This window comes from Prunus mume, linkage group LG3 (assembly GCF_029339155.1).
Source record: "Prunus mume cultivar Tortuosa linkage group LG3, ASM2933915v1, whole genome shotgun sequence".
In the NCBI taxonomy this organism is placed as follows: Eukaryota; Viridiplantae; Streptophyta; class Magnoliopsida; order Rosales; family Rosaceae; genus Prunus; species Prunus mume.
Window position 1 is genome coordinate 1,431,652 of NC_142700.1, and position 27,576 is coordinate 1,459,227.

Sequence of the window (27,576 nt, forward strand, 5' to 3'; positions counted from 1 at the left end):
CGCCACATGCACATATATAATTATAAATCTAAAAATTTCACATATGTTCATACGGATGGTTATAGTTACACATAATTAAAACATTAAAATGATGGGAAAATTACTGGCTAGATTATCTGAAAAGGGCATTTTAGGAATATACAAAAATCTCGAACTTGCTGACTCATCATGTAATGTAAGGAAATTTGATGGAGTTGAACATAAAGTGAACATACTTAATGCATTAAGATCATTTAATTTGAAACAAACACAATTTACAATCCGGATCTGGACAATAATAAAAACCGCATGATGAAACTCGTGAATTATTTCATCATACTATAAAAATATATGATTCCCAACAATCTACCTTCTCATATATACAATGGAAATCAAAAGTGAACAGGCTGAAAAAAAAAAATTACCTCTCAGCAGGCTTGATGAAACAGAAGGCTGAGGAAAACAGAGAGAAGAGAAGGATTGGAGACTTTGGTGTGAATTTAATATCAAGGGTTGAAACTTGAAAGTTAGGATTAGTTGGGGCTAAACAAAATCATAATTTATAAACATGATAAAATAAATAAATCGTTGAAGTCTTTTCGTTTCCGACTATGTGTTTGGCATTTCTTCATGATCACTTTCATATATTTGCATGACATATATACAAGAGTTGTTTGATGGACAAAGCTATAATTTATTAATTATAATACCCTAATATATTTTTATGTTGTTGAAATCGTGGGATGGGTCATTGACTCGTCAGACCATGCATAGGGTCTCCTCCCTCCCAGCAGGCCTGGCTTTCCTTGGTATTGGAGTGAATTAATTAGGTACGTATGAGTTGAGTTTTCAATCCTGCATATATTTTATATATGTTCAAGCCAAGACATAGGCTGACGACGAAAAACACTTCAATTTTTATCATGTTTTAAAAGCATGATACTGTTTAGCACCAACCCAATTGATCGTAAACTCTCAAGTTTTTCAATCCTTCACACTAATTCACTCCAACCCTTCTGTCTCTGTTTCTCGCTCTCTGTCCCCAACTATTCTGTGAGATCATTGCAGTTTCATGAAGTAAGCTGAGACTTGAGAGGTATTTTTCTCAACCAACTTTCAAGAAATTTCGTATTGCCTCGTTCTTTTTGTTTTTTGTGGTTTTAAAACATATCACTGATGGGTAATTTTTTGAGTACTTAATGAACTAGTGAAAGAGATTTTCTTGGTGTTTTGCATTTTGGGTCAAGAGAAGACTTTTTTAGCCGTAAACATAATTAAAGAGGCAAAATACAGAGGAAGAAAGACAGGTTGTCATGATCATCTAGGAGAAGGTAAAGTACTGTTGGCCTTGTGATCATTCAAGACTGCAGGCTTGATGATGAAGCACACAATTATCTTGATCATTCTTGCATCTTTGTGGACTTGTTATGATGCAATAGACACACTGAAACCAGGGGACACTCTCAATTCCACAAGTTCCTTGGTATCAGCATTAGGCAAGTTCACTTTGAATTTCATTACAAAACCTGTCGGCAATTCGGAAATGAGCTTTCTTGCTATCCTGCGCATCAAAACTGAAGCAAACAAAGCATGGGTTGCGAACCCACACTCACCTGTTTTATCCTCTTCATCCCCACTTCTTACCTTGGACTTCAATAACACATTGAAAATTACTCACCGAAATGGACACCCTTTTATCCTTTCTGCTCCAAACACTACTAGTATTACTAGTGTTGTGGCTACCCTTTTGGATTCCGGCAATTTTGTCCTTCAAGAAGTGAGCCCTGTCAATGGATCCACGATCCAAATCTTGTGGCAAAGTTCTGATTATCCAATGGACACATTTTTACCAGGCATGAAATTGGGTGTTGACCATATAAATGAGCACGTTTGGTCTCTTTTATCATGGGGGTCTAGCGACAACCCTGTGTTGTCGGGGCCTTTCAGCCTTGATTGGGATACCAATGCACACCAATTGAAAATTAAGAAAAGTGGGGTTATTTTTTGGACTTGCGGGGTCTTTGCAGAGGGGAGATTCGAATATATTAAGCAGAGGTACAATTTTAGCATCGTTTCAAATCAAAACGAAGACTACCTCACTTATACTAGTCTAGATGATCCAAATGATCCTGAGCCAGAATGGGCGCTATACACCAGAGGTGCACTTTATGAGTATGGTGCCCAAGTTGATATTATACGAGCACAAAACTGTGATGGCTATAACACTGTCGGAGGGTGTGTGAGAAGGGACCGCCCAAGCGATTGTGTTGGGAAATTAGGTGATGATTTTGAGATTAAAAAAGGTAACTTCACGATCATCAATTCTGCTAATGCTTCGAGACCTGCGAACTGGATTGGTACTGGTAGCGAAGATTGTAAAGTTACTTGTTGGCAAAACTGTGACTGCCTTGGATTCGACTTTCCATTTGGAAATCAGACTACTGGTGCAGGATGCCGATTTTGGAGTGTGGACTGTGCATTCATTGAAGACCTCAGTACTGCAACTCATAGTTTTGTTGTGCCAAACTCAGTAACGCTGCCACCAAAATCACCAGATTCACCACCTCGCGGAAAGATTAGTGAGTCAAGCTATTTACTAATCTTATTAATCTTATTAATTAATCAGCTAGACTTGTTTAACTATCACATCAATAGGCTAATACAAGCTTAACTTACTATATAGAAAATTAATTAAATGTTTTCCTAGATGCAACGCATAAGGGGTTATGGATTGGCACTTCTATTGCCGCTCTACTGGTAATTGGGTTTTGCATATTGTGCTATCGACTAAGAGGAACAAAATTTATGCTTTCAGCAGGTAAATTCCTTAAGCATAATGAGAGCAGTTGTTAGCCAAAATTTCACTTCTTCGATTATTATTGTGCCATAATGAGAGCAGTTCTAACCTTTCAATACCAATTTAAATAGGCAAGAACGGGACAAAGATTCAGAAAATATTGCTTAAGTTCATGAAATCTGAAAGACCTGCTGATCATGTTATTGCGATTGAAAATGATCATGGAAATATTAGACACCCTGATTTAAGCGTATTTACCTATGAATCTGTCTTGGCTGCCACAAGCAACTTCTCTGAAGCAAACAAGCTCGGCCAAGGGGGCTTTGGTCCTGTTTATAAGGTAAGTCTCTAAATAATAGAAAGTGTACATGTTTTCTGCTTACATCAATAGCCAAAAGGGATATATAAAATAGTTTTTTTCCTTTTTTGGAATAACTGAGAAATATTTTATGGGTTATAAATTCAGGGGAAATTGGCAACAGGACGAGAAGTAGCTGTGAAGAGGCTTTCAAAATGTTCAGGACAAGGCACGGTGGAGTTTAAGAATGAATTGATACTCATATATGAACTCCAACATACGAACCTTGTTCAGCTATTTGGATTTTGCATTCATGAAGAAGAGAAGATGTTGATATATGAGTACATGCAGAACAAAAGCTTGGACTACTTTTTGTTTGGTTGGGAACTCAAGCTACTTTAATCTTAGCACATTTCATTTTCTCAATTAATTGTGTTTACATTATTCTCTAACCTTTGAAAATACAAAAATTACGAATAAGACTCTCACTTGAATCTCTATGTTGGACAGATTCCATTAGATGTCTGCAACTAGATTGGAAGAAGCGTTTCGGTATGATTGAAGGAAATCACTCAAGGAATGCTTTACTTGCACAAATACTCGCGAACGAAAGTAATTCATAGAGATCTAAAAGCTAGTAACATATTACTTGACGAAAATATGAACCCCAAAATTGCAGATTTTGGAATGGCAAGGATTTTCACCCAGGAACTAGAAGCAAATACTGTGAGGGTTGTTGGGACTCGGTAAGTAAACACTACAATACATACAAGCATTTTTATCACGTGTACTTTTTCCTTTGGGTGCAAACATGCATTTATGTATATAGATGTACTAAAGAAAGTTTTTTTTCTTTCTCATTTTGTAAAGTGGTTATATGCCCCCCGAGTACATCATGGGAGGAAATTTTTCCACAAAATCTGATGTCTACAGTTATGGAGTGTTAATGCTTGAAATTATAAGTGGGAGGAAAAACAACAGCTTCTACAATGAAGATCGTGTGCTCAACTTAGTAGGACATGTATGTCAAAGAAATCGCTGCAGACTGCAGTAACCATTATGTTTTTCTCTTTTCATGTTTTTTAGGTGCGTGATTCAATAATTTTAATGCTTTCTGCAGGCATGGGAGTTATGGAAAGAAGATAGAGGGGTAGAAATAATGGATCCAACACTAGTTGAAACATGTATTAGTCATCAATTGTTAAGATGCCTCCAAGTCGGTCTACTATGCGTGGAGGAAAATGCAGCCGTTCGCCCTGCCATGTCAGATGTTATATCTATGTTGACAAATGAAAGCATGCAGTTACCTCTACCAACAAAGCCAGCATTTTACACAGAAAGAAATCCAGCCACTACGGGTATAGATAGAAGGGGACCGCCAATTATATCAATAAATGATTTGTCCAATACAGATTTGGAAGGACGTTGAAGGTATAGATGACGTTGGCTGTGCAAAACATTATACTGCAAATAAGCTTATTATGGCAAGCAAAAAAATGTAGTGTTATATGAAATACTTCACTAATACTTGGGAGTAGCTTCTAACTTAATAATGACCAATTTAGTCATATTTTTTCTTTAAATTAAACGTCTTGTGTCAAATATATATATAGCTAGGAGGTCGGATCCACGTCAAATCTATATTTCCATTGCAAGAACGAGATCATCCTCATCATGTTTCCATTTCGCAACGGGATCCTCTTTAGTGGCATGTCTATAAGAGCACCAAAGCTCTGTGACTGGAACTGGTATACGTCCTCAAAGCCCTAAGACGGGTTTAGAGAGTGAATCTTATATAAGGTAGTTGATTTCTGCTGGTAAATAGTGCAAGATACAATTAGAAGACAAATATGAGGCCTTGCACTTGCATTTAGAGGAAAACAAAATTTTGAACCTTGGAGTTATGTACCATTGGGCGGGCCTTGCATCTTTATTACAATTGAGGAGGTCTTGACAAATGCAAATAATCATGTACAATATAGTACAATTGAGGAAACTACTTGATTTCTTCTAGTAATGAGTACAAGACATATAATTCAAAAACAAGTGAGAACTAGCCCTTGCATGCTGCAATTCTGCAATTAGTCTAAGGAAAACAAATTTTGAATTCTTTGAATATTAATAATATTGCTATCATTCCTCCGGCCTTGTGCATCAAGTGGTTGACTATTGGTGTGTGCCTCTTAGCCAGTAAAGAGGAAAAATTAAGGAGAGAGATTATGACTCAAAACGCCTCTTCCATTCCACAGATGGTTAGTGCATATGCAGTATGAGTGAGTCGAAGTCCGCTTCTTGTATACATTGACCTTAAAGAGATTGTGGTTTAATTCTCACGTCTTTTAATACTTTTGCTTCTCTGCTAAGTTTTCCATTCATGGCTATCATAAGAAACTTAACTTTCTTGATCACTTTCGGATGCTTGTGGACTTGTCACTACGCTGCAAGCTTAACTCAGGACACGCTCAAACCAGGGGAGACACTCAACTCCTCAAGGTCCTTGGTTTCAGCCTCGGGGAATTTCACCTTGGCTTTCTTTGTACCTAATGATGGTTCCAAAAACAGTCAACTCGCAATCCTTCGCAGTAAAAAAGGTGTGAATCATGCATGGATTGCAAACCGAAACACACCTATTTTATATCCTTCATCCCCATTTCTTACCTTGGACTCAAACAACACATTGAAAATTACACACCAAAGTGGAGATCCTATTGTCATTTACTCCCCTCCACAAAATAGTACTAGTACTAGTAGCGTTGTTTTGGCTACCCTTTTGGACAACGGAAATTTTGTACTACAAGAAGTGAAATCTGTGGATGGCTGAACGAGAAGGTTTTGTGGCAAAGTTTTGATTATCCAGTGGACACATTTTTACCAGGCATGAAATTAGGTGTGAACCATAGAAAGGCCACATTTGGTCTATTTCATCATGGTCAACTCACTCCAACCCAGCGCCAGGGCTTTTCACCCTTGATTGGGACCCCAATGGACAACAATTGAATATCAAGAAAAGTGGGGTGGTCTATTGGACAAGCGGAATTTTTACAACAATTAAGGGAAGATTTGATTTGATTTTGCCTGACGAACCCAAGGTGAGGTATAATTTCAGCATTGTCTCGAATGAGAATGAAGACTACCTCATTTACACCGCTGCAGATGATCAAATTAAGGACAAAACAGATGCTGATACAAGAACAAATATAAAAGCTTAAATGAATCAGATTTTTCACTTGAGGTGGTGTAATATTTCAATTTATTTTTTTTCTGTTCTTTGATGGGTTGGTTTTGGGTTCCTATGCAACAGGAGGAGGAGGCAAGAGGGCATGATCAAATGTCAAAATCTATAACAGAAATGCAATATCCAAAGAATGAAAGGCAGTCCAACCAAGAAGGAACTAGCAAATATTAGTGAATCAGCAAAACTTATGAATTTAGCAAATAAAGAACCTGAAGCCAGTTTCGAGCGGAAAAAACTTACTTGTGTAATGTGAAGAGCCTGCCCAAGCCGCTGAATTTGAATCCATTGTTCTGTAACAATGTCAGCCATCTGAAAGCAATGAGAAAGAAGCCAATGGCAAAATGAACACCACACTAACAACATCACACACTCATAGCCATAGACCAAAGATGGATTGAGTACATCAGTGCATAACCTTTTGAGACTGAGAGGCAGCCGTTTCGAGTCTATCCCCGGCATCTTGTGCTTTAGACTCTAAAAAATGGGCACAGGCGGGAGGCTAGGCGGCTAGGCGGGCGGCGAGACGGCTGGGCGGGCCTCCTAGGCAGGTTGGGTCTTTTGTCGTTGCCAAACCCAGAGGACGAAGCAGCCGAAACCGAAGAAAACAAATCGAAGCTTGAGTTGATAGAGAAGCGAAACTTCGACTGCAACCTCCGTCTAGGCGGGCGGTAGGCGGCTAGGCGGGCGGTAGGCGGCTGGGCTGGGCTGGCCTCCTAAGTGGGTTGGGTCTTTTTTCGTTGCCTAACCCGGAGGACAAAGCAGCCGAAACCGAAGAAAACAAATCGAAGCTTGAGTTGATAGAGAAGCGAAACTTCGACTGCAACCTCCGTCCTCTGCGAGTGCAAGCTTCGTTTTGAATATATGAAAACTGTATAGCCGCGCGGCTATACTTTTAAAATATTCAAATATATTAACATTTATACTTTTAATATATTCGGAAGTATGTAGAAAGTATAGCCGTCCGGCTATACGTTTAAAATTTTCTAATATATTTGGCGACTATACTCTTGAGATATCAAATTTTGTAAATACATTGCTGCGAGATGATTTGAATTTTATGAAATGTTGCCAATAAGAAAAAAAAAAAAAAAAAAAGAATTTTATTGATTATAAAATCAATTGTCTTTTTTCTCTTGGGTTGAAAGTAAGATCAGTGTTCTTCCAACTGAAGGCATCCCCAAAGCACACGTTACATCCCATGGTTGTTTATGCGAAACTCAATAAATTGTAAACGTGAAATTTACAGCTTAAAGTCTTCACTTGAGGCGATAGGTATACAGCCTCTAGTTATTACACTTTGAATTGATATAGAACTATATATGTATAGGGGGTGGATCCATGACACTACATTTTTGACACGAGTCCTAACTCACGTGGATGGACGACCATGCCCTCTAAGAAACTGAAGACAGAACAAGGGCCATAAGTCAGCTGTATTTTTTTTCGCTGCTCTGTTTTGGTTTATGTCTCCTGCTGTTCTGGTTTTGTTTTTTAAAATGAAAGAGGTTTGTTAAAAAAATTGAGCTTTTAGACCACAAGTCCAACTTCATACCACCTCACATATATTAATTTTCCAAAAAGACAATTACTGTACAAACAAAAAACGAACATTAACAGCAAATTATATTACCCCTATATCTGCATGTCTGATGAAATGAATTTAGGGGGCCTTCTGAAACCAAGGCTCACTCCAAAAGCTCATACAAGAGGATATTGATTGGCACTACTTTTGCCGGTGCTCTAGTACTAGTAATGGTGCTCTGCATCGGGTTCCATCTACAACGAAGAAAAAAGTTTGTACTTTCAGCTGGTATATTCTTTAAACTTTATGTGTACATGTTAAACATAATTTTCGCATCTTTAACAATTGTGTCAAATTTAAAATCTTAATTGTCTACACGATGAATCTAAACAGGCGATGGCAGGACAAACAGTCCGAACGAATTGCTCAACTTCATGATATATAATAGACCTACTGATGATTTTGATGGGCTTCAAAATGATCATGGAAACATGGGACGTCATGCTTTAAGCATATTTAGCTTTGCATCTGTCCTGGCTGCCACCTGTAACTTCTCTGATGATAACAAGCTTGGTGAAAGGGGCTTTGGACCTGATTATAAGGTAAGGCTTAAAGTGATTAAAAAAAAAGTATACCAATAGCAGAGAAATATCGTAGTTTTTAGGTTTTTTTGGGGACAACTGAAAAATATTATGAATTGCCGATTCAGGAAAAATTGGCGACAGGAAGAGAAATAGCTGTAAAGAGACTTTCCAAATGCTCAAGATAAGGAACATTGCAGTTTAAAAATGAATTACGACTTATATATGAACCCCAACATACAAACCTTGTTCAGCTCTTTGGATTTTGCATCCATGGCAAAGAGAGGATGGTGATATATGAGTACATGCCAAACAAAAGCTTGGACTACTTTTTATTTGGTTGGGAAATTTGCCTTCGTTAATCTTTGTACTGGATTTCATTTGTTCAATTTGTTATATGAATTTTAATAAACTGTCATATATTGGACAGAATCAACCAGAGGTTTGCTCCTAGTTTGGAAGAAGCGTTTAAGTATAATTGAAGGAATCGCTCAGGGGTTGCTTTACTTGTACAAGTACTTAGGAGATTCAGGCATGGGAGTTGTGGAATGAAGGTGGAGGGCTTGAATTAATGGATCCAAATCTAGGAGATTCATGTATCAATTCTTAAGATGCATGCTTGTTGCTCTCCTTTGCGTGGAAGAGAATGCAGCCGATAGACCAACTATGTCAGATGTCATATCTATGCTGACAAGTGAAAGCATGGAGTTAGCTATGCCAACAAAGCCAGCATTTTACACAGAAAGAAACGTGGCCACTGCTGCTATAGCTAGATAGAAAGGGACCACAAGTTATATTGATAAAATTATTTGTTCAATTCCAATCTGGTGATGAGTTACTTGTGTAGAATTATGAATCTAATATAAGGAAGTTGTTATTGTAATAGGATGACGTTTATATTACAGCAACTGTGTGTGAGTTCACTAAAACCCATTTCCAGCTAAGAATGATTGGACATTTATCAATATCTTACTGTCTTTTATCAGAAACTTGACTTGGGTTCTTTTTTAATGAGCATTCTTTTAAGGTTTAGCTAGTTTGAAACTTCAGCTGTGACTCATTACCTACCAGTATGAGAAAACGACAGTGCTTTCAAATTCAAATCTCTCCTTCCCCTCTACATTTTCAAACCTTCAGCAAATGGCTTTGCACCTCTTAACCAGAAAATTAATATTATTCATCATGATTAAGTACAAGTGTTCCCTTATATATTTTATTTATTCCTTTTAAATAACCCTCGATGGTACGAGGAATTTGTTTAGTTATTCTTTTTGTTACAATTTGGAATTATCGTCTTCCCACAAATACGACTCCAACCAGGAGCCAAGTGCCTTGTGAAGAAAGAAAAGCAAAGAGAAAAGAAAGGAAGATATAACCTTCTCTCCAAGAGCACAGATGGATGATGGATATGGTGTGTCCATAAGTATAAAAAAGAGTGAGTCAAACTATTTCCCTAATTTTAAAATCAAATAAAAGAAAACAAAGTCTTCATGTCGAATTGTAAGAACTTTATTTGATGCCTAAACTATTTCAGTTAAGTGTTCATGATCATCTTGAGAAATTAACTGCCTGACCTGTTGACATCCATGGCTACCGGTTTGATGATGATCAGCTCAATTATCTTCATCATTTTTGCTTCCTTGTGGACTTACCATGATGCTGCAAGTGACACACTCAAACCAGGGGACACTCTCAATTCCTCAAGTTCCTTAGTATCTGCATCGGGAAAGTTCAGTTTGTATTTCTATGTATATATTGATGGTTCCAACAACAACAGCTATCTAGCTATCCTGAACAAAGAAGCTCCAAACAATGTATGGATTGGCAACCGAGACACACCTATTGTATACCCTTCATCTGCAGTTCTGACCTTGGACTGGAATAATACATTGAAACTGACTCACCAAGGTGGAGACCCTATTGTCATTTCCTCTGCTCCACAAACTAGCAATATTAGTACTAGTGTTGTGGCTACCCTTTTGGATTCTGGCAATTTTATACTGCAAGAAGTGAACTCTACAGATGGATCGACAAAGCAGGTTTGGTGGCAAAGTTTTGACTATCCATTTGGCACATTTTTACCTGGCATGAAGTTAGGTATTAATCATAAGAGTGGCCATCTTTGGTCGATGTCATCATGGGCTACTTACAACAACCCAATGCCAGGGCCATTCACTCTTGATTGGGATCCCAATGGACACCAATTGCAAATCAGGCGACAGGGGGTGCTTTATTGGACTAGTGGAGTCTTTGCAAGCAGTAGAAAAACGTTTGAATTTATTTCGGCTGAGGAGTCCAAGCTGAGGTATAATTTTAGTGTAGTTTCAAATGAGAATGAAGACTACTTCACTTACACTGCTGTAGATCATGATCAAAGTGATCAGAAACCACAATGGGTGCTAACCTTTATGGGGAGCTTTCATGACGGATCCTTTAATTTCGCACAAGCAGAGGACTGTGATGGCTATAACACAGTTGGAGGGTGTGTGAGAGGATCGGCCAAGTGATTGCATGGCCAAATTCGATGATGAATTTGAGCTCAAAAATGGTTACTTCAAGATCAACAACTCTAGTAATAGTTCGAGATCCCCGTCCTGGTTTGGCACTAGTAGTAGTGATTGTAAGGCTACCTGTTGGCAAAATTGTGATTGCCTTGGATTTGACGTTCCTCTTGTTAATGGGACTAGCACCGGGTGCCGATTCTGGAGTGTAGACTGTCAATTCTTTGAAGACCTCACTGCAAGTTACAGTTTTGTCTTGTCAGGACAAGCAACACCAGTAAAACCACCATCTGCCAAAAAAAATGGTAAGTCTAGCTGCCAATTTTGATATCTGTGCTTCACAAGAGACAGTTAATGTGCAATTAAGCAACAGACTTTAACCAGAAACAAATGAGCCAAATAAATAATTAATATATGCAGCTAATTAAATATTAGTCTATAAATTATGCAGGACATAAGTGGTTGTGGGTTGGCATTGCTATTGCTGCTGCAGTACTTGTAGTGGTGTTCTGCATCTATATGCTAAGAAGAAGAATAGTTTCAGGTATAAATAATCTTTAAGCCTCGTGCATTTGTTAGACAGAATTTGCACGTTTGACATTGTTGACCTAAATTCAAATATTTTCTCCACCAATCTAAATAAATAGGCAAGAACAGAGCAAATATACAGGACAAAATGCTTAGCTTCTTGAAACATTCCAACAGACCTACTGATGAAGAAAATATGGGACAGCATGATTTAAACATATTTACCTATGAATCTGTTTTGGCTGCCACTTGCAACTTCTCTCAAGAAAACAAGCTCGGAGAAGGGGGAGTTGGACCTGTTTATAAGGTAAGGCCTTGCGTACTAAACTGTGTAGTGATTTCTTTTCTTTTTTGAAACAATTCAGGATATTGTTGAGAATCTATTCAGGGAAAATTAGCGAATGGAAGAGAAATAGCCGTGAAGAGGCTTTCAAAATGTTCCGGACAAGGAACGTCAGAGTTTAAGAATGAATTGATACTCATACATGAACTTCGACATAGAAACCTTGTTCAGCTCTTTGGATTTTGCATTCATGAAGAAGAGAGGATGTTGATATATTAGTACATGCCAAACAAAAGCTTGGACTACTTTTTATTTGGTTGGGAATTAAAACCATTTTAATCATAGTGCTTGATTTCATTTGTTATTTGATTTTTCATCACTGTCAAAATATGTAGATTACAAATAGTGTTCTTCCTTAACTCTATATGTGACAGTTTCAATCAGAGGTGTGCTACTAGATTGGAAGAAGCGTTTCAATATAATTGAAGGAATCGCTCAGGGATTGCTTTACTTGCACAAGTACTCGAGAACGCGAGTAATTCATAGAGATTTAAAAGCTAGTAACATACTACTTGATGAAAATATGAACCCTAAAATTTCCGATTTCGGTATGGCAAGAATTTTCTCCCACGATGAATTGGAAGAAAACACCAGCAGGATTGTCGGGACACGGTTAGTAAAATGTCTGTGTGTTCACATTATTATCATATGTTCTACTTTTGGTTGCTAAACATGCATGTTTGAAATATATGTATTATGTACTAATTAAAGCCTTTTCCTTTTCACTTGGTGCAGTGGTTACATGCCTCCTGAGTCTGTGGAGGGAATTGTTTCTGTAAAATCTGATGTCTACAGCTTTGGGGTGTTGATGCTTGAAATCATAAGCGGGAGGAAAAACAACAGCTTCTACAATGATGACCGCGCACTCAATTTAGTAGGATATGTATGTCAAACAAATCTTTGCATTTATAATTTCTTCTTCTCAAGGTGTGAATTCAACCATTCTGATATCCTAAATGCTTATATATTTCAGGCATGGGAGTTATGGAAACAAGGTTCAGGGCTAGAATTAATGGATCAAATGGTAGGTGATTCATCATGTATTGAAGATCAATTGTTAAGATGCATCCATATTGGTCTGTTATGTGTAGAGGAAGATGCAGCCGATCGGCCTACCATGTCAGATGTGATTTCTATGTTGACAAATGAAAACCCACCATTAGCCTTACCTACAAAGCCAGCATTTTTTGTTGGGAGGAAATTGGTGGAAGCTGGTATAGGTGAAAAGCAACATGAAATTACATCAGTGAATGACTTGTCCATTTCCAATTTTGATGCACGTTAAGTTTGATCTTCAGAGGGTGCTAGCTTGTGTGTTCCTGTATTAAAAAGATTATTATCCTCTTTACACATATTTCTTGCGTATTAAGTTTTTATAATTTATTAAATTGGCATTATGTATAACAACTTCACTAGTTATTCATGTGTGCATTACTATGTATAAATCTTTATATCGGTTGCCCATTGAGAATATATGTATCGATCATGATGTTGACAGATGAAGTGCTATAATAGAATTGGAGAGTGACTTTCTTTCAATTAAAATTTCCATTTTATGTTTTGTTAGATACAGAACGACTAAACGACACTAAGTTTATGGAAAGAAATTTGTCTCAAATGTTGAGGCCTCGTTTGGTGGCTCAGCTTGGACTGCCTTGCACTGGAATAATAATATTGCTAACATTGGGCAGGCCTTGCATTTAGAGGAAGGTTTTAACTAACAAGTGGATGTGTTCCTCCATAGCCAATTAAGTACAATCATTCATTAATTTATCACTCTTTATTTATTAGCATTGCAAATTATTGTTTTTTTTCCCACAAACACCTCCATCTCTTTCCAAGTCTTCCATCCGGATAATAGGATAATAACATATGAACGTCTCTTCCATGCCACGGATAGATGGTGTGCAGTAGACTAGTATGAGTATGAGGCAGTCAAAGTCAGCTTCCTGTAAACATGTTAGAAACTTGATTTTAAAAATATTCTCTAGTATTGTCAGCCACTTGACCTTAAAGAGATGGATTGTTGTGATTGCTTCCATGTTTCTCAGCTAAGCTTTCATGATCAACTTAATTTTCTTGATCACTATTGAAGCTTGTGGACCTGTCATGATGCTGCAGCAAGCAAAATTAGGGACACACTCAAACCAGGAGAGACACCATTGAAACATACAATTTCGTAACATCATTTTAAGGTTTGGGGCTGAACTACCACTTTAGTCCATTGGACTAGAGCTATTTCTTCAATTATTTTATTGGTACAAGCGATATTGGGGAATGAGAATTTAAATTCTTTCCAATACCTCTCATTCTAATGATTTCCAGCTATTAGCTCATTTGGCAAGAATTAAAAAAATGAATTTTATTTATAACAAATAACACGGGTTTAACCCATAAATTTAACAACAAAAAATAGGATGTCAATGAACTCGAGGTCTATCCTTCTTCTAAAGCATTTTCAGCTAATGAAGCACAGTCCTTTTACACTAATGGAGGCTCGATAAACGATATTTCATGTTGGTATGTTAATATGGTGCTTTTGAAATTAGTTTGAAAAGTTAAATATAGTTAAGAGATTCCCAACCCATGCGTTAGCAAATGCACCCTCTAATTTATTTATTTTTCTTTGGAGTTGAGGTGGAGTTCACACAACAGAAACACAGATATAAAAGCTTAAATGAATTAGATTTTTAACTTTAGGTGGTGTAATATTTCTTTTTTCTGTTCTTTGGTGGGTTGGTTTTGGGTTCCTATGCAACAAGAGGAGGAGACAAATCTTTCTTTCTTTTTTCTCTCAGCAAACAAGAGGACATGATCAAATGTCAAAATGTATAACAGAAATACAATATCCAAAGAATGAAAAGCAGTCCAACCAAGAAGAAACTAGCAAATATTAGTGAATCAGCAAAACTTATGAATTTAGCAAATAAAGAACCTGAAGCCAGTTTCAAGCAGAAAAAACTTACTTGTGTAATATGAAGAGCCTGCCGAGCCGCTGAATTTGAATCCATTGTTCTGTAACAATGTCAGCCATCTGAAAGCAAAGAGAAAGAAGCCAAAGGCAAGATGAACACCACACTAACAACATCAAACACTCATAGCCATAGACCAAAGATGGATTGAGTACATCGTGCATGACCTTTTGAGCACGAGAGGCAACCATTTTAGTCATGTCCCTCGGCATCTTGTGCTTTAGACTCTAAAATGTGAAGGTCGGTTGTACTTTCTTGATGCAGCCCACTGTAAGCCGTACCTAAAAAGCATTGCAAAGCCCATTTCTCAAATCCAACAAACCCTTTCTGTTACTTTTTCATTGAATTGAAAATTGCAAAAAATAAATTGAAAAATATGCGAACCTCTTCTTCTAGAGCATTAAGCCTCTCATAAGTAGCCAATGGGTCTCTCTGTGACATACAAATGCAACCAAATATTGCGGCCAAGACCCTGCTCAATGGCTGAGGCTAGTCTAGCTAGGGCATCGGCATGGCTATTCTCTGAGCGTGGTATCTGGCTTATGAGATAAGCATTGAAGGTTGCAAGCATATGGTGTGTATGTTGGAGGTAGGCTGTCATGGACACGTCCTTGGCAGTGAAGTCCTCGTTGACTTGGTGCACGACGAGCCGTGGAGTCGCTGAAAATCTGAATTTGCTTGGCGCCCATCTCCTTGGCTAACCGGAGGCCAGCTAAGAGTGCCGTATTCGGCCTCATTGTTGGAGGCGTGAATTGAAGCGGGCGTACCTCCAGGGACAACCTTGTCAGGGAGAATGAGCACAAGGCATACCTTGTTATCTCCATCGTCCATGGTTGCCGGAAATCGCCTTTGGCTCCCAAAAAGCACCTTTTCCCGCCTCGCCGAAATCGCTCCGCCTACTAGATCTTATCGAAATCGCCTCTCGTTTATTTAAATCTTCGGAAAAAATCTCAAGTGCTCACTCCTTCAGCCCTCCTCACCCTTTTAAAGGCATATGAAGGACCCTTCGATTCTTGCTCCAAGCAATAACTCATCGATCGTTGGGATGCCTCGATTTCCACGCCAGACGTTTCCTTCACCTTCCCTTCGGAAGGCATGATGACGTCACACCTTCCATTCGCAGCTCCTTCCGAGCGTGCAAGCGGACCCTCGCAACGCGGTGACGCGTCACCTTCCCTTGGAAGGCATGATGACGTCACACCTTCCCTTCAGCTCCCTTCCTCAAGCGTGGAAGGATCCCTCGCGACACGCGGTGACGCGTCACACCTTCCCGGAAGGCATGATGACGTCTACACCCTTCCCTTCGGCGCTCCGCCCGGCGGCGTGCGGACCCCTCGCGACACGCAGGTGGCGTCACCCTTCCTTCGCCGAAGGCATGATGACGTCACACCTTCCCGGCGGCTCCCTTCCGGCGTGGAAGGAATCCTCGCGACACGCGGTGACGCGTCACACCTTCCCTTTCGGAAGGCATGATGACGTCACACCTTCCCTTCCCGCAGCGAGCTCCTTCCGCGTGCAGCGACCCTCGCGACACGCAGGTGACGCGTCACACCTTCCCTTCGGCGAGCTCCCCGAGCGTGGAAGGATCCTCGCGACACGCTGGTGACGTCACACCTTCCTTCGGAAGGCATGATGATGTCACACCTTCCCGGCAAGCTCCTTCCAAGCGCGCAAGGACCCCTCGCAACACGGGTGACGCACACCTTCCTTCTCTGGAAGGCATGATGACGTCACACCTTCCCTAAGGCGCTCCTTCTTCAAGCGTGGGGACCCCTCGCAACACGCCGGTGACGTCACACCTTCCTTCTAGGCATGATGACGCGTCACACCTTCCTCCGGCTCCTTCCGGCGCAAGACCCCTCCGCGACACGCGGTGGCCACACCTTCCCTTCGGAAGGCATGATGACGTCCACACCTTCCTCGGCAGGTTCCTTTCCGGCGTGGAAGGACCCCTCGCGACACGCGGTGGCGTCACATCTTCCTTCGGAAGGTACGTGACGTCATACCTACCTTACGGGCTATCTTGGCAGGCCACCTTGCACCCCGACGACCGGAAAAAAAGGTGTCTTCTAGTTTTCAAACTTTGGGACTATGGGACTACTTCGCACTCCGCCATCGCTGACGCTTGGTTGAAATACACAACCTCTTCACAAGTTCCCAAACCGAAGCCACTTCTTGATTGACAACTTGGGGACTACTGTTTACACCATAATTAACTAAGCGTGATTGAACACCAAGGTAGACATGTCTTCCTCCCGCCAAAGGGAGATGCTCTTCCGAAGGGACAACCACCTGCCGAAGCTCCGCTGCCAAACCTAAAACACAGGAGACACGTGTCATCATCACAGCAACTTGCACAAAGTCCCACATCGGAACTTTGTGCAAACCTCCTACCTTTACTTCCCTATAAATAGGAACAGTAACCAAGAAAATGGTGACTTCTCTCTCTCACTATTACTGCTACTTTGCAATAGTCACTCACCCTAGCTGACTCAGGCATCGGAGAGCCTTCGGCCGGCACCACACCGGTGTCCGAAGCTTACGATTGCTTCTCCTATCTTTGTCTTTGCAGGCTAGCCTTCACCGAAGGCCCTGTGCCCTTCTCTTGCTAAAGACAACCCCCTCTCTCTAAGTTGACCCTCCCCGAAAAGGAGCATCAACAATATATTTGCTTTCAATTTAGCATATACTTGGAAGTGAAGATTTTAAGTCTGAAACGGGAAACAAACCTAAGAGTGAACAAAACAGATTGCAAATGATGGATCTTCTGCAAATGATGTATCTGGGTTTAACAGAAGTATGGAACTCAAGGAATGTGAGATGTTGTGCATGAAGAACTGCTCCCGCGACACTTGTGCAAACTTGGATACCAGGATGGAGGAAGTGGCGTCCTGCTGGGCCTCTACCTCCTCCTCTGCCGCCTAAAGGTCAAGTGAAGTGACCAGCTTTTCAATTCAAATTATGTCTTAAAATAGTTGGGAGGAATAGGTATCTATGCTAACTATGGTGGACTTTGGATTGGAACAGGGGAATATGGTTTTGGGATTTGGCTGTTCATTTTACTAATTTCTTCATATTTAGTTTGATGTATCAGTGTAGATTCTTATTGTTTATTATGCAGGAAAAAGCAAAATCCCTACAATTGTTGCCATTGTTGTCCCAATTGCCGTCTCTGTGCTACTTTCTGTTGTGGGCTGCTGTTTCATTACTAGGAGAGCAAGAAAGAAGCGCAATGCAGCAGCAGAGGCACCAAGCGGTAAAGAATATATATCTGAAATGAATTCTAGTCTGTCATACAAATCAAAAGCATACTTTTGTTTCCTCATCTTTATACATGAATGCTTTTCTTGTTTGTTTGTTTGTGTAGGTGTGAATGACATTACTAGTGTAGAGTCTTTGCAATTTGATTTTAGTACCATTGTAGTGGCCACGAACAATTTCTCTGATGATAATAAGTTAGGGGAAGGTGGATTTGGTCAAGTTTACAAGAATGTACATTCCATCGATTCATTGATTGAAGGTTGTTCTCAGGGTATACTTTCAAATGGTCAAGAAGTAGCTGTGAAGAGGCTTTCAAGGAACTCTGGCCAAGGTGCAGAGGAATTTAAGAATGAGATGGTATTGGTAGCCAAGCTTCAACACAGAAATCTGGTCAGGCTATATGGATTTTGCTTGGAAGGAGAAGAAAAGATACTTGTTTATGAATATGTCTCCAACAAAAGCCTTGACTATTTTCTATTTGGTTTGTGCCCTGGAACATCTGATAGTCTTTTCTACTGCAAAAACAATGTTACTTCAACATGTATTTGAATCTGTTTCCTTGATGATAACTTGATTGCTCAATTGTGATGATTTTCAGACCCTGAGAAACAAGGACAATTGGATTGGTCAAGACGTTATAAGATTATTGCAGGGATTGCTCGAGGAATAATGTACCTACACGAAGATTCCCGACTTAGAATTATACATCGTGATCTCAAGGCTAGCAATATATTGTTAGATGGGGAGATGCATCCAAAAATATCTGATTTTGGCATGGCCAGGATTTTTGGGGTTGATCAAACTCAAGCAAACACAAGTAGAATTGTTGGAACATAGTAAGTTCTCTCATTCATCTTTTCTTTTCTCATCACCACTTTTGTTCTGCATTATCTGGATTGATGAATTTGAGAAATGGTCCCATCTGCACTCAACAGAAAGTCCACTTTGACCCTTGATAATATCTGTATGAACTCAGACAGGGATGATGTAATTTTTTAATCATACTTCATGCTCTATAAATAATGAAAGCCACTTAGTCTTACACGAAATTGAATGGATTAAATTATTGACATGAATATGATAAGTTTACTCCTTAAATTTTGCTACAATTTCTATACCGATGAATGGTTGTGCTTCTTGCAGTGGCTATATGTCTCCAGAGTATGCAATGCACGGACAATTTTCTGTCAAGTCCGATGCATATAGTTTCGGTGTTTTACTGCTAGAAATCATAAGTGGCAAGAAGAATAGTTATTTCTTTCAAACTGATGCAGCTGAAGACCTCATGAGTCATGTAAGCTTAAACTGAAAACAATGTAGTTTTGTTCTTCTGCACTAACACCACCACAACATAAATAAAACTGTTCAATTTATGCAGGCTTGGAAACTATGGAGAGATGGGACGCCTTTGGAATTGTTGGATCCGAGTATGAGAGATTCTTATTCCCGGAGTGAAATTATAAGGTGTATGCATATCGGCTTACTTTGTGTTCAGGAAGATCCAGCGGACAGACCTACGATGCAGTCCGTAGTTCTCATGCTTAATAGCTACTCTGTGACTCTGCCATTACCTGAACAGCCAGCATTTTTCCTTCGAAGTCGAACGGAGGGGAACATGCCAAATATAACTTCGGAGTCTGATCTATCTATCAGTAAGTCAACTCCATCCGTTGATGAAGCATCTATCACTGCAGTATACCCTAGATAGCGTGAATGAACAAGATGTTATATCTTGTATTATCTGTTTATATTTGTAATCACAAATGTGAAACTTGTACTCTTGGTTTCATACGACTCTTGTTAGGATTGAAAACATCAAATGGTATTTCTGTCTTGTGAGTTTCAATATCTTTGATTTTGAGCATAGATTTACATCCACATATCGTGATTCACAAGGTTTTAAGTCTTCACATCTGTATCTTCACATCTTTATCTTGGAAAGATCTCTCCTTTGTGGGTCTGGGTTGAATCTTCTGCAGTTTTGTGACGTCAATACCAAATAAATTTACAACCGGCTTAATAAGGTAGTTGTGCTTGTGGTCGCATCACTCTCTTGTATTGATGAGTAAAGTTATGATGGATAGGATACCATCTTCTTTTCTGGTCAACCATGTTATCGATTGTTCTAATGTTCCCCGTTGAGTCAGATGACAATTTTAATCTTTGCATTATGAAGTTGGAGTTGGCCTTTGATAAAATGCTAATTTGTGGGTAATTAAAATTAAACCCACGTTTCAATCCTCCATTAAATTTCGTCAAACATTGTGTTAAGGCAAAAAGTCATTTTTGATCCTCAGTAATTTGTCACTTTTATCACTTGCTTCCTCGTGGTTTTCACTTTGGTGAATTTTGTCTTGTAGCTTTTGAATTTAAACAAGTAATTCAAGGACAATCTCTCATTTCTGTCAAATTAGAGTAACTTATATTACCCTTTGAGGGGCAATTCGGTCAAATTATTAAAAAAAATCATTCATTCTAAAAATAAACGATACAAAATGAAATTTTTAATTTATAAACATAAAAATTAAAAAAGGTCTCTTCTTCTCCCTCTCTCTCCCTGTCCTCCCCCTCCCTAACTTTACCATCAAACCATAACCACCCCCAACCTAAAGCTACCTTCACCCCACCATTCCAACCCCACCCAACAAGCCACTGGCCAACATCACCCACCCAGCAACCACTCTCTCTCTCTCTCCCAAGCCCAACCCCGACACCCACACAGTCACCTACTCCGCCAAGACCTCCCCTCCCTCGCCCCTGTTCCGAACGCACCCCTTCTTTCCCAGCACAACTCATCAACCCAAACCCTTCATCCACTCCTTCTAAACACGGATTCCATCAACGATGGATCTGGATCTGGCCATTTGGGAACCTCTGAAATGCATTTGTAATATCCATTTGAAATGTATTTGCAAACTGAAGGCAACCCTCTATTTATTTTTATTTTTTATTGAAGGAATTTAATTGGGTGAGATGATGAATTTTCAAAGCAGGTAGCTAGGTCATGAGTGATGTGATCCCAATATTGGTCAATAAATTCCATTTAAAAAGCAAAAAAAACTATAGAAGACACATGAAGATGCAGTCAGCAAGAGAGAGATGAGAGGGAAGGGGTTATGGGTGATTGGGGTGGCGTGAACGAATTGAAATGAAAAGTAGACGAGAGAGTACACGATCTTGACGCCATAGCAGATGTTGTAGAGTTGTAATGGGTTTGGAAGATTGGGGCGGAGTGTGGACAGGTTGTAGTTTCGGTGAGGGCTTCTCTCTCTTTTCTTTTTTCTTTTCTTTTTTTTGTTTTTCCAGCCTTTGTTTTAGGACCGAAATACCCCTCAAAATTGACAGAGGTTACTCTAATTTGACAGAAATGAGAGATAGTCCTTGAATTGCTTCAAATCAAACCACATATAAAATTGACCAAATCAAAATCCACATGAGGCCAAAATGATAAAAGTGACAACTATATGATTAAAAGTTGATTTTTGTCTTATATTAATATGCCTAGCTCTAGCTAATTACTAAAACGAAGCCCAACGGCACTTCACAAACTGTAACAGAATAGGGCTAAGCCCACAGAAAAAAAAAAAAAAACAAGTATCCAAAGCAAATGAACAAAAGTAGGCCCAATAGATACAGAACAACAAATTAAGACCCAGCAGACAAAAAAAGCCAGAAACTCAAACAACAAAATCACAGAATTATGGCCCCTTCTCCTCCTATATTATATTGTTTGTTTTCAGAATTGATTCGAGATGTATAAGTGATTACTCTTAGTCTTGAGAGCAGCATTGCTTATTTGGGGTGATAAGTGATTTTTAAAAATTTTGGAAGCCCAACCCTTTGTAACTTAAAATCACATTGTTAAAAATTACGAGAAAGTTGCTGAAAGAAGTGATTTTTTTCTCACATTATGTAAGAATGCCAGTTTGAGAAGTGTTGAGTTTAATAATTATACAGCAATCATTTTTACGACATGCGTAAAATCAATACCAACAACACTTTTAACAAAATTTTACCAAACGCAAACTGCTTCTCAAAGTGATTTCTCTGTAAATCTGACAATGATTATTTTAAAAGACAAAGAATACCAAACTTCTAATCATTTGAATTATAAATCGTTTACTATTATATTGTTTGATAAATTAAGTCCATCAATGTGATGCGTTCTTGTGGAACCTTCCGATGAACTGGGTGGAGAAATAAATAATCCCTTTGGGCACTTCCGTCTCCATCGTCTTATATTTGATAATATTTTTTATATTTTATATAGTTTCTTTGTCATTTCGTCTCCTTTCTTTTCTTCAACGAATTTGAGTAAGATGGTTTCATGGTGACAGACGGGTGAATTTATTCATGAAACCCAGGTCGATTTGTTAGAACTTTCTTCTTGTAATATTCTTGCGAATAATAATAATAATAATAATCAATATCAATATGATAATATCTCCCTCTCTCCCCAAACGAGACTGGCCTCACTCCCGTCCCCATTTTCCCCTGTTTCATACTTTTGTTTTTTGTCTTTTTTTCATTGCCTCTTCTTCCTCTTCTTTTTCTATGAATTTGATGATAAAGACAACCACCACTGAGATAATATAGTTGAGAAATAGAAACAGGGAGGCTACTAGCTAGCTTAATTAGCTAAGCATAGGGGATGGCCTGGGCTGGCTTCATCAAGATCAAAATGCTTCCCATGGCTAATCTCATGCTTGTTTCCATTCTCTCCTCCATATTTGTTGTTACTCTGCTCAGCTTTCCCAGCCCAGCTGAAGCTGATTATCTATACCATGTCTGCCCAAACACTACCACTTTCACCCCGAACTCCACCTTCCAGTCCAACCTCAACCGCCTCCTCTCCACCCTCTCCTCCAACGCCACCCGCCCTCCGCTTCTACAACGCCACCGCCTCCTCCTCCTCCCCAGAACGACCGCGTCTACGGCCTCTTCCTCTGCCGCGGCGACGTCGCCGCCACCGACGCTTGCAAAACCTGCGTCTCCAACGCAACCTCCGAGGCCGTCCAGCGCTGCCCCACCGAGAAACAGGTTGTCATCTGGTACGACGACTGCATGCTGCGCTATTCCAACGAGTCCTTCTTTTCCACTGCAGCCGAGTCTCCTGCCGTTTACATGTGGAACACACAGAACGCCACCGAACAGACCGATTTCAACTGGGTCCTGGCCACCGTTATGAGCGAGGTGGCCACCGAGGCTTCCAACGACGCCAACAAGTTCGCGACGAGTCAGACCAATGTTAGTAGGTTGATTTCGATTTACAGCCTGGGGCAGTGCACGCAGGACCTCTCCTCTGGGATTGCAACCGGTGTCTCAGGGGTGCCACGCCAAACCGACTTGTTGCACTGAAAGCAAGGGGGACGAGTGATTTGTCCCAGTTGTACCGTCAGGCGAAGTCTACCCCTTCTACCTCCTTCCACGTCCACCTCAGCCTTCACCGGGGCTCTACCTCCTCCTCCTCCTCCCCACCCCACCCCACCAGGATCCATCAAGGCCAGGCCTAAAGGTAAAGTCCCTCGCACTATCTTTTTTTTTTTTGCCAACCCCGCACTATCTAATTGAGTCTCACTAAATTCAATTCAAGTAGTTTTGAATTTTTCTCTGTAAAATAAAATTAAAATAAAATTCAACCAAAAGATCTTAATTGAAATTTAATAACGGTTCTAACTTTTAATTGTTCATACAGGAGGAAGAAGCAGAGTTCCACCTTCCATATTCATTGGCGGCAGCATTGCTATCTCTTTAGGTACTTGTTGCTTCGGGCTACTTCTTCGTACGCAGAAGATCAATAAGAAAGAAGTACAATACTGCCCCAAATCAAGAAAACGGTACAATCTAGATAACCTCATTATTTTGTCACCAAGTTTTTCGAGTTCTTTACATGTAACCTCATTATTTGCTTGCTTAGGTAGGAATGACTATGATACAAAAAGTGTTGAGTCCTTACAATTTGACTTGGGAACTATTGAAACTGCCACAAACAAGTTTTCTGAGGAATAACAAGTTAGGTGAAGGCGGATTTGGCGTAGTTTTCAAGGTATGAAGATATGAATTTATTTATACAGAGTGCTCACTGCTTTGTTCAATTTGTACAAGTCTAAACTTAACTTAATTAAGATGACAATTAACATGTCAGTGAGTGGATAAAGTATACCTCGTATACCTTTTCAGGGAACACTTGCTAATGGCCAGGAAATAGCAGTGAAGAGGTTGTCGAAGAGCTCCAAACAAGGTGTACAAGAATTTAAGAATGAGGTTGCATTGGTAGCCAAACTTCAACACAGAAATCTTGTCAGGCTTCTAGGATTTTGTTTGGAAGGAGAAGAAACCATACTCATCTATGAATATGTGCCAAACAGAAGTCTTGATTGTTTTCTTTTTGGTATGAATACATCATTTTAATAAAAACACTTTGCAATTTCTAACTCAAGTACAACAATATTTGTGCTTGTATTTACTGAATTGAAGGGCGTTTGCAGAATACAAAAAACGAGAACAACTAGATTGGTCGCACCGTTGCATGATAATAGGAGGAATTGCTCGAGGAATTCTGTATCTTCATGAAGATTCAAGGCTTAGAGTTATACATCGTGATTTGAAAGCAAGCAATATCTTGTTAGATGGTAATATGAATCCAAAAATATCAGATTTTGGCATGGCAAGAATGTTTGGAGTTGATGATCAAACTCAAGGAAACACCAAAAGAATTGTCGGCACCTAGTAAGTTCCATCCTCTATCTAATTAATATTTTACTTCTGTATATAGTTGGACTTTTAAACTGACATGTAAATCATTTTGGCCTTGCAATTAGCGGTTACATGGCTCCAGAATATGCTATGGAGGGATTGTATTCTGTAAAATCTGATGTCTTTAGCTTCGGAGTACTTTTGCTTGAGATCATAACGGGGAGAAGGAACTTTTTAGGCTTTCATCGAACAAATTCTGCACCTACTCTTATAGGCTATGTAAGGTCTTTATTTGGGTTAAGTTATACAAAAAGTTTCTCAAACTAGCTAATACATGTATGTAGCTATCAATGTAAGAGTTTTACTTACATGCTTAAAATCCACTTACTGCAGGGTTGGCAATTATGGAACGAAACGAAAGGGTTGGAGTTGATGGATCCGTTGTTGAAAGATTCGTGCAGTCCAAATGAATTTTTGAGATACCTCCATATTGGATTATTGTGTGTTCAAGAAGATGCAAACAACAGGCCAACCATGTCATCGATTGTTCGAATGTTAGACAGTGAAGCTATTAGTCTTCCCCGACCTGAGAGACCAGCCTTCTTTACAGGAAGATCTATTGAACAGCATGATCAAAAAAATGCTCCAAATTGCTCAACCAATAATTTTACAATTTCTATTGATGTTCCCCGTTGAGACAGATGACAATTTTCTAAATATAATCTTTACAATATGAAGTTGGCCTTTTTTTAAAATGGAAGAAAAAATTACATGGTGGAATCCTCCATCTAAATCCCTTTTGGCACTTCCGTCTCCATCGTCTTATTTTATATAGTTTCTTTGTCATTTCGTCTCCTTCCTTTTCTTCAACGAATTTGACTGAGATGGTGACAGACAGGTGAAGTGAGATATGCGCACTTCAACACACGGAAACATTAAAACTAGTTTGACTTTAGAGCCGTCGTGGTGACTTTTCTTTTGTTAAAACTTTCTACTTGTAATATTCTTGCGAATAATGATAAGTAAGAATAATCAATATCTATCACTGCAGTATACCCTCGATAGCGTGAATGAACAAGATGTTATATCTTGTATTATCTGTTTATATTTGTAATCACAAATGTGAAACTTGTACTCTTGGTTTCATGCGACTCTTGTTAGGATTGAAAACATCAAATGGTATTTCTGTCTTGTGAGTTTCAATATCTTTGATTTCGATTTGTGAGCATAGATTTATCATCCACATAACGTGATTGGCAAGGTTTTATGTCTTCACATCTGTATCTTGGAAAAGATCTCTCCTTTGTGGGTCTGGGTTGAATCTTCTGCAGTTTCGCGAAGTCAATACTTAATAAATTTACAGCCGGCGTAATTAGGTAGTTGTGGTCACATCACTGTCTTGGATTGATGAGTAGAGTTATGGATACCATCTTCTTTTCTGGTTATCTTCGTATCCACGTAGGAGATAATGTGTAAAACGTACAATTTGTGGAGCATACTAAATAATGATGGCCGCCATCGCGAGGAAGACATGAGGTGGTGGCAAGAAATGGAGAGGAACTTCCCTATTCCTGTTTCATTCTCCTTCTCTCCACATGTCACCTATAAGAGGAGGGGAGAGAGAGAGAGGAAGACAATTGGAGGAATTTTTCGAGGAATTTTATATCTCCATCATTAACCACTGAATTGTCTAATCAAACTGCTAGCAACTCGTCGCCATTTTCTGTTAACGAAGTATCAATTACTGAATTATATTCGCGTTAGTGTATGTATATTGAACAAAGCGTGATCAATCTTTCAGGACTGTACTTTGGAAGTACTATGATTTTGTTTCATTTCTCTATGCTTTTATGGTTGCACTAGCTGTTCTGTTTCTTATTAGTCTCTCCTCCATAAGGGCGGTTGTACCTTTTCCCACAATCAAGATTAAAGGCAAAGTTAATCCATCGGTTAAGATGTAATCAAATAGGTTTTTTTTTTTTTGGTTGAAAATTAGTGATAATCAAATTTATTAATTTGGGTTTTTTCTCACTCACCCAATCCCATGATATTATCACTTTTGCAATTTTTGTTTGAAATGTAATTTTTTTCTCTCCTCCCTCACTTGAGCCCCAAACAGCGTACACATTGCCATGAATGTGCAAGATGCATACCATCCTCATCCCATTTCTCTCTTGTTACGCCCAAACCTTTCTGAAATGATAAGAAGTTGCGGCCATTGACCCAAAAAATAAAAGGTCAAGTTCCAATGAAATAAAAAATGCTTTATAATTATTCTTACAAAAAATATTGTAAGCTCAAGCATTTAAAATTGCTTACCCCTACATCTATGGTCTTAGGTAGGGGTGGGTAAACCAGACCGGTTCAACTCAATTTCTATTTCAATTTAACATCTCAAAAACCTGGTCCACATCAAACCAGATCAATTGTGTAAATATATATTTTTTTTAAAAGCCTAATATTCAATCATTTAAGGTCCTATCCCAACTAAAAAGCCCAAATCAAACTCCAAGTTCACCTTCATTGGCCCATTCCACCAACTAAAAAGCCCAAACGTCCATAGCTGCCCAAACACAGCCACTTTCATCCCCGCCCAAGTGTGGGAATCCGACCCCGACTGCTGGAAGAAGCGAGCGGTCATCCATTAATATCATTTCGCTGCTCTTCTAGTGGTCTCTGTGGTGCTTGTAGCTTTGGGCTACTGCTTTCTACACAGGAGAGCAATAAATAAGTACGATGCGGCCCTAAGACAAGAAAATGGTAGATATATTTAGAATTAAAATGTTGGGATATACTTTCATGTCTCTGCCATATACCTTTTTGCGAAACTCTCATTAGTTGCCTTTTTTCTTTTGCAAAAGAT

The 27,576-nt window shown here is 39.3% G+C and overlaps 2 protein-coding genes and 3 pseudogenes across 3 annotated transcripts; all 5 read left to right on the forward strand.

Moving 5' to 3' along the window:
* Positions 1 to 1,254: 1,254 nt before the first annotated feature.
* Positions 1,255 to 4,662, forward strand: LOC148918370 (G-type lectin S-receptor-like serine/threonine-protein kinase At1g67520). The gene is given in 8 exon segments (XM_089048622.1): positions 1,255 to 2,558; positions 2,687 to 2,797; positions 2,908 to 3,116; positions 3,243 to 3,453; positions 3,585 to 3,640; positions 3,642 to 3,820; positions 3,945 to 4,095; positions 4,195 to 4,662. Coding segments are annotated over 8 exon segments (2,430 nt in total). The 5' UTR covers positions 1,255 to 1,354; the 3' UTR covers positions 4,504 to 4,662.
* Positions 4,663 to 5,448: 786 nt separating this feature from the next.
* On the forward strand, positions 5,449 to 8,964 carry LOC148918371 (G-type lectin S-receptor-like serine/threonine-protein kinase At1g67520; annotated as a pseudogene).
* A 1,049-nt stretch (positions 8,965 to 10,013) lies between these two features.
* On the forward strand, positions 10,014 to 13,069 carry LOC103325783 (G-type lectin S-receptor-like serine/threonine-protein kinase CES101; annotated as a pseudogene).
* A 2,785-nt stretch (positions 13,070 to 15,854) lies between these two features.
* Positions 15,855 to 19,863, forward strand: LOC103324564 (cysteine-rich receptor-like protein kinase 10). The gene is made up of 6 exons (XM_089048013.1): positions 15,855 to 16,223; positions 17,856 to 18,012; positions 18,124 to 18,498; positions 18,616 to 18,853; positions 19,161 to 19,311; positions 19,396 to 19,863. The coding sequence occupies exons 1-6, from the start codon at positions 15,855 to 15,857 to the stop codon at positions 19,723 to 19,725; spliced, it is 1,620 nt and encodes a 539-aa protein (XP_088904139.1). The 3' UTR covers positions 19,726 to 19,863.
* A 2,432-nt stretch (positions 19,864 to 22,295) lies between these two features.
* Positions 22,296 to 25,755, forward strand: LOC103324566 (cysteine-rich receptor-like protein kinase 25; annotated as a pseudogene). Its single transcript, XR_016125293.1, has 7 exons — positions 22,296 to 23,612; positions 23,773 to 23,854; positions 23,935 to 24,063; positions 24,198 to 24,408; positions 24,506 to 24,746; positions 24,839 to 24,992; positions 25,107 to 25,755. The product of XR_016125293.1 is annotated as a cysteine-rich receptor-like protein kinase 25 (transcript).
* The last annotated feature ends 1,821 nt before the right edge of the window (positions 25,756 to 27,576 follow it).

Coding starts and splice junctions, on each gene's coding strand:
- LOC103324564 (XM_089048013.1), top strand. CDS start 15,855: ATGACGTCACACCTTCCATTCGCAGCTCCTTCCGAGCGTGCAAGCGGA. Junction 16,224..17,855: donor CACACCTTCCCTTTCGGAAG/GCATGATGACGT, acceptor GTATCAGTGTAG/ATTCTTATTGTTTATTATGC. Junction 18,499..18,615: donor CCTTGACTATTTTCTATTTG/GTTTGTGCCCTG, acceptor GATGATTTTCAG/ACCCTGAGAAACAAGGACAA.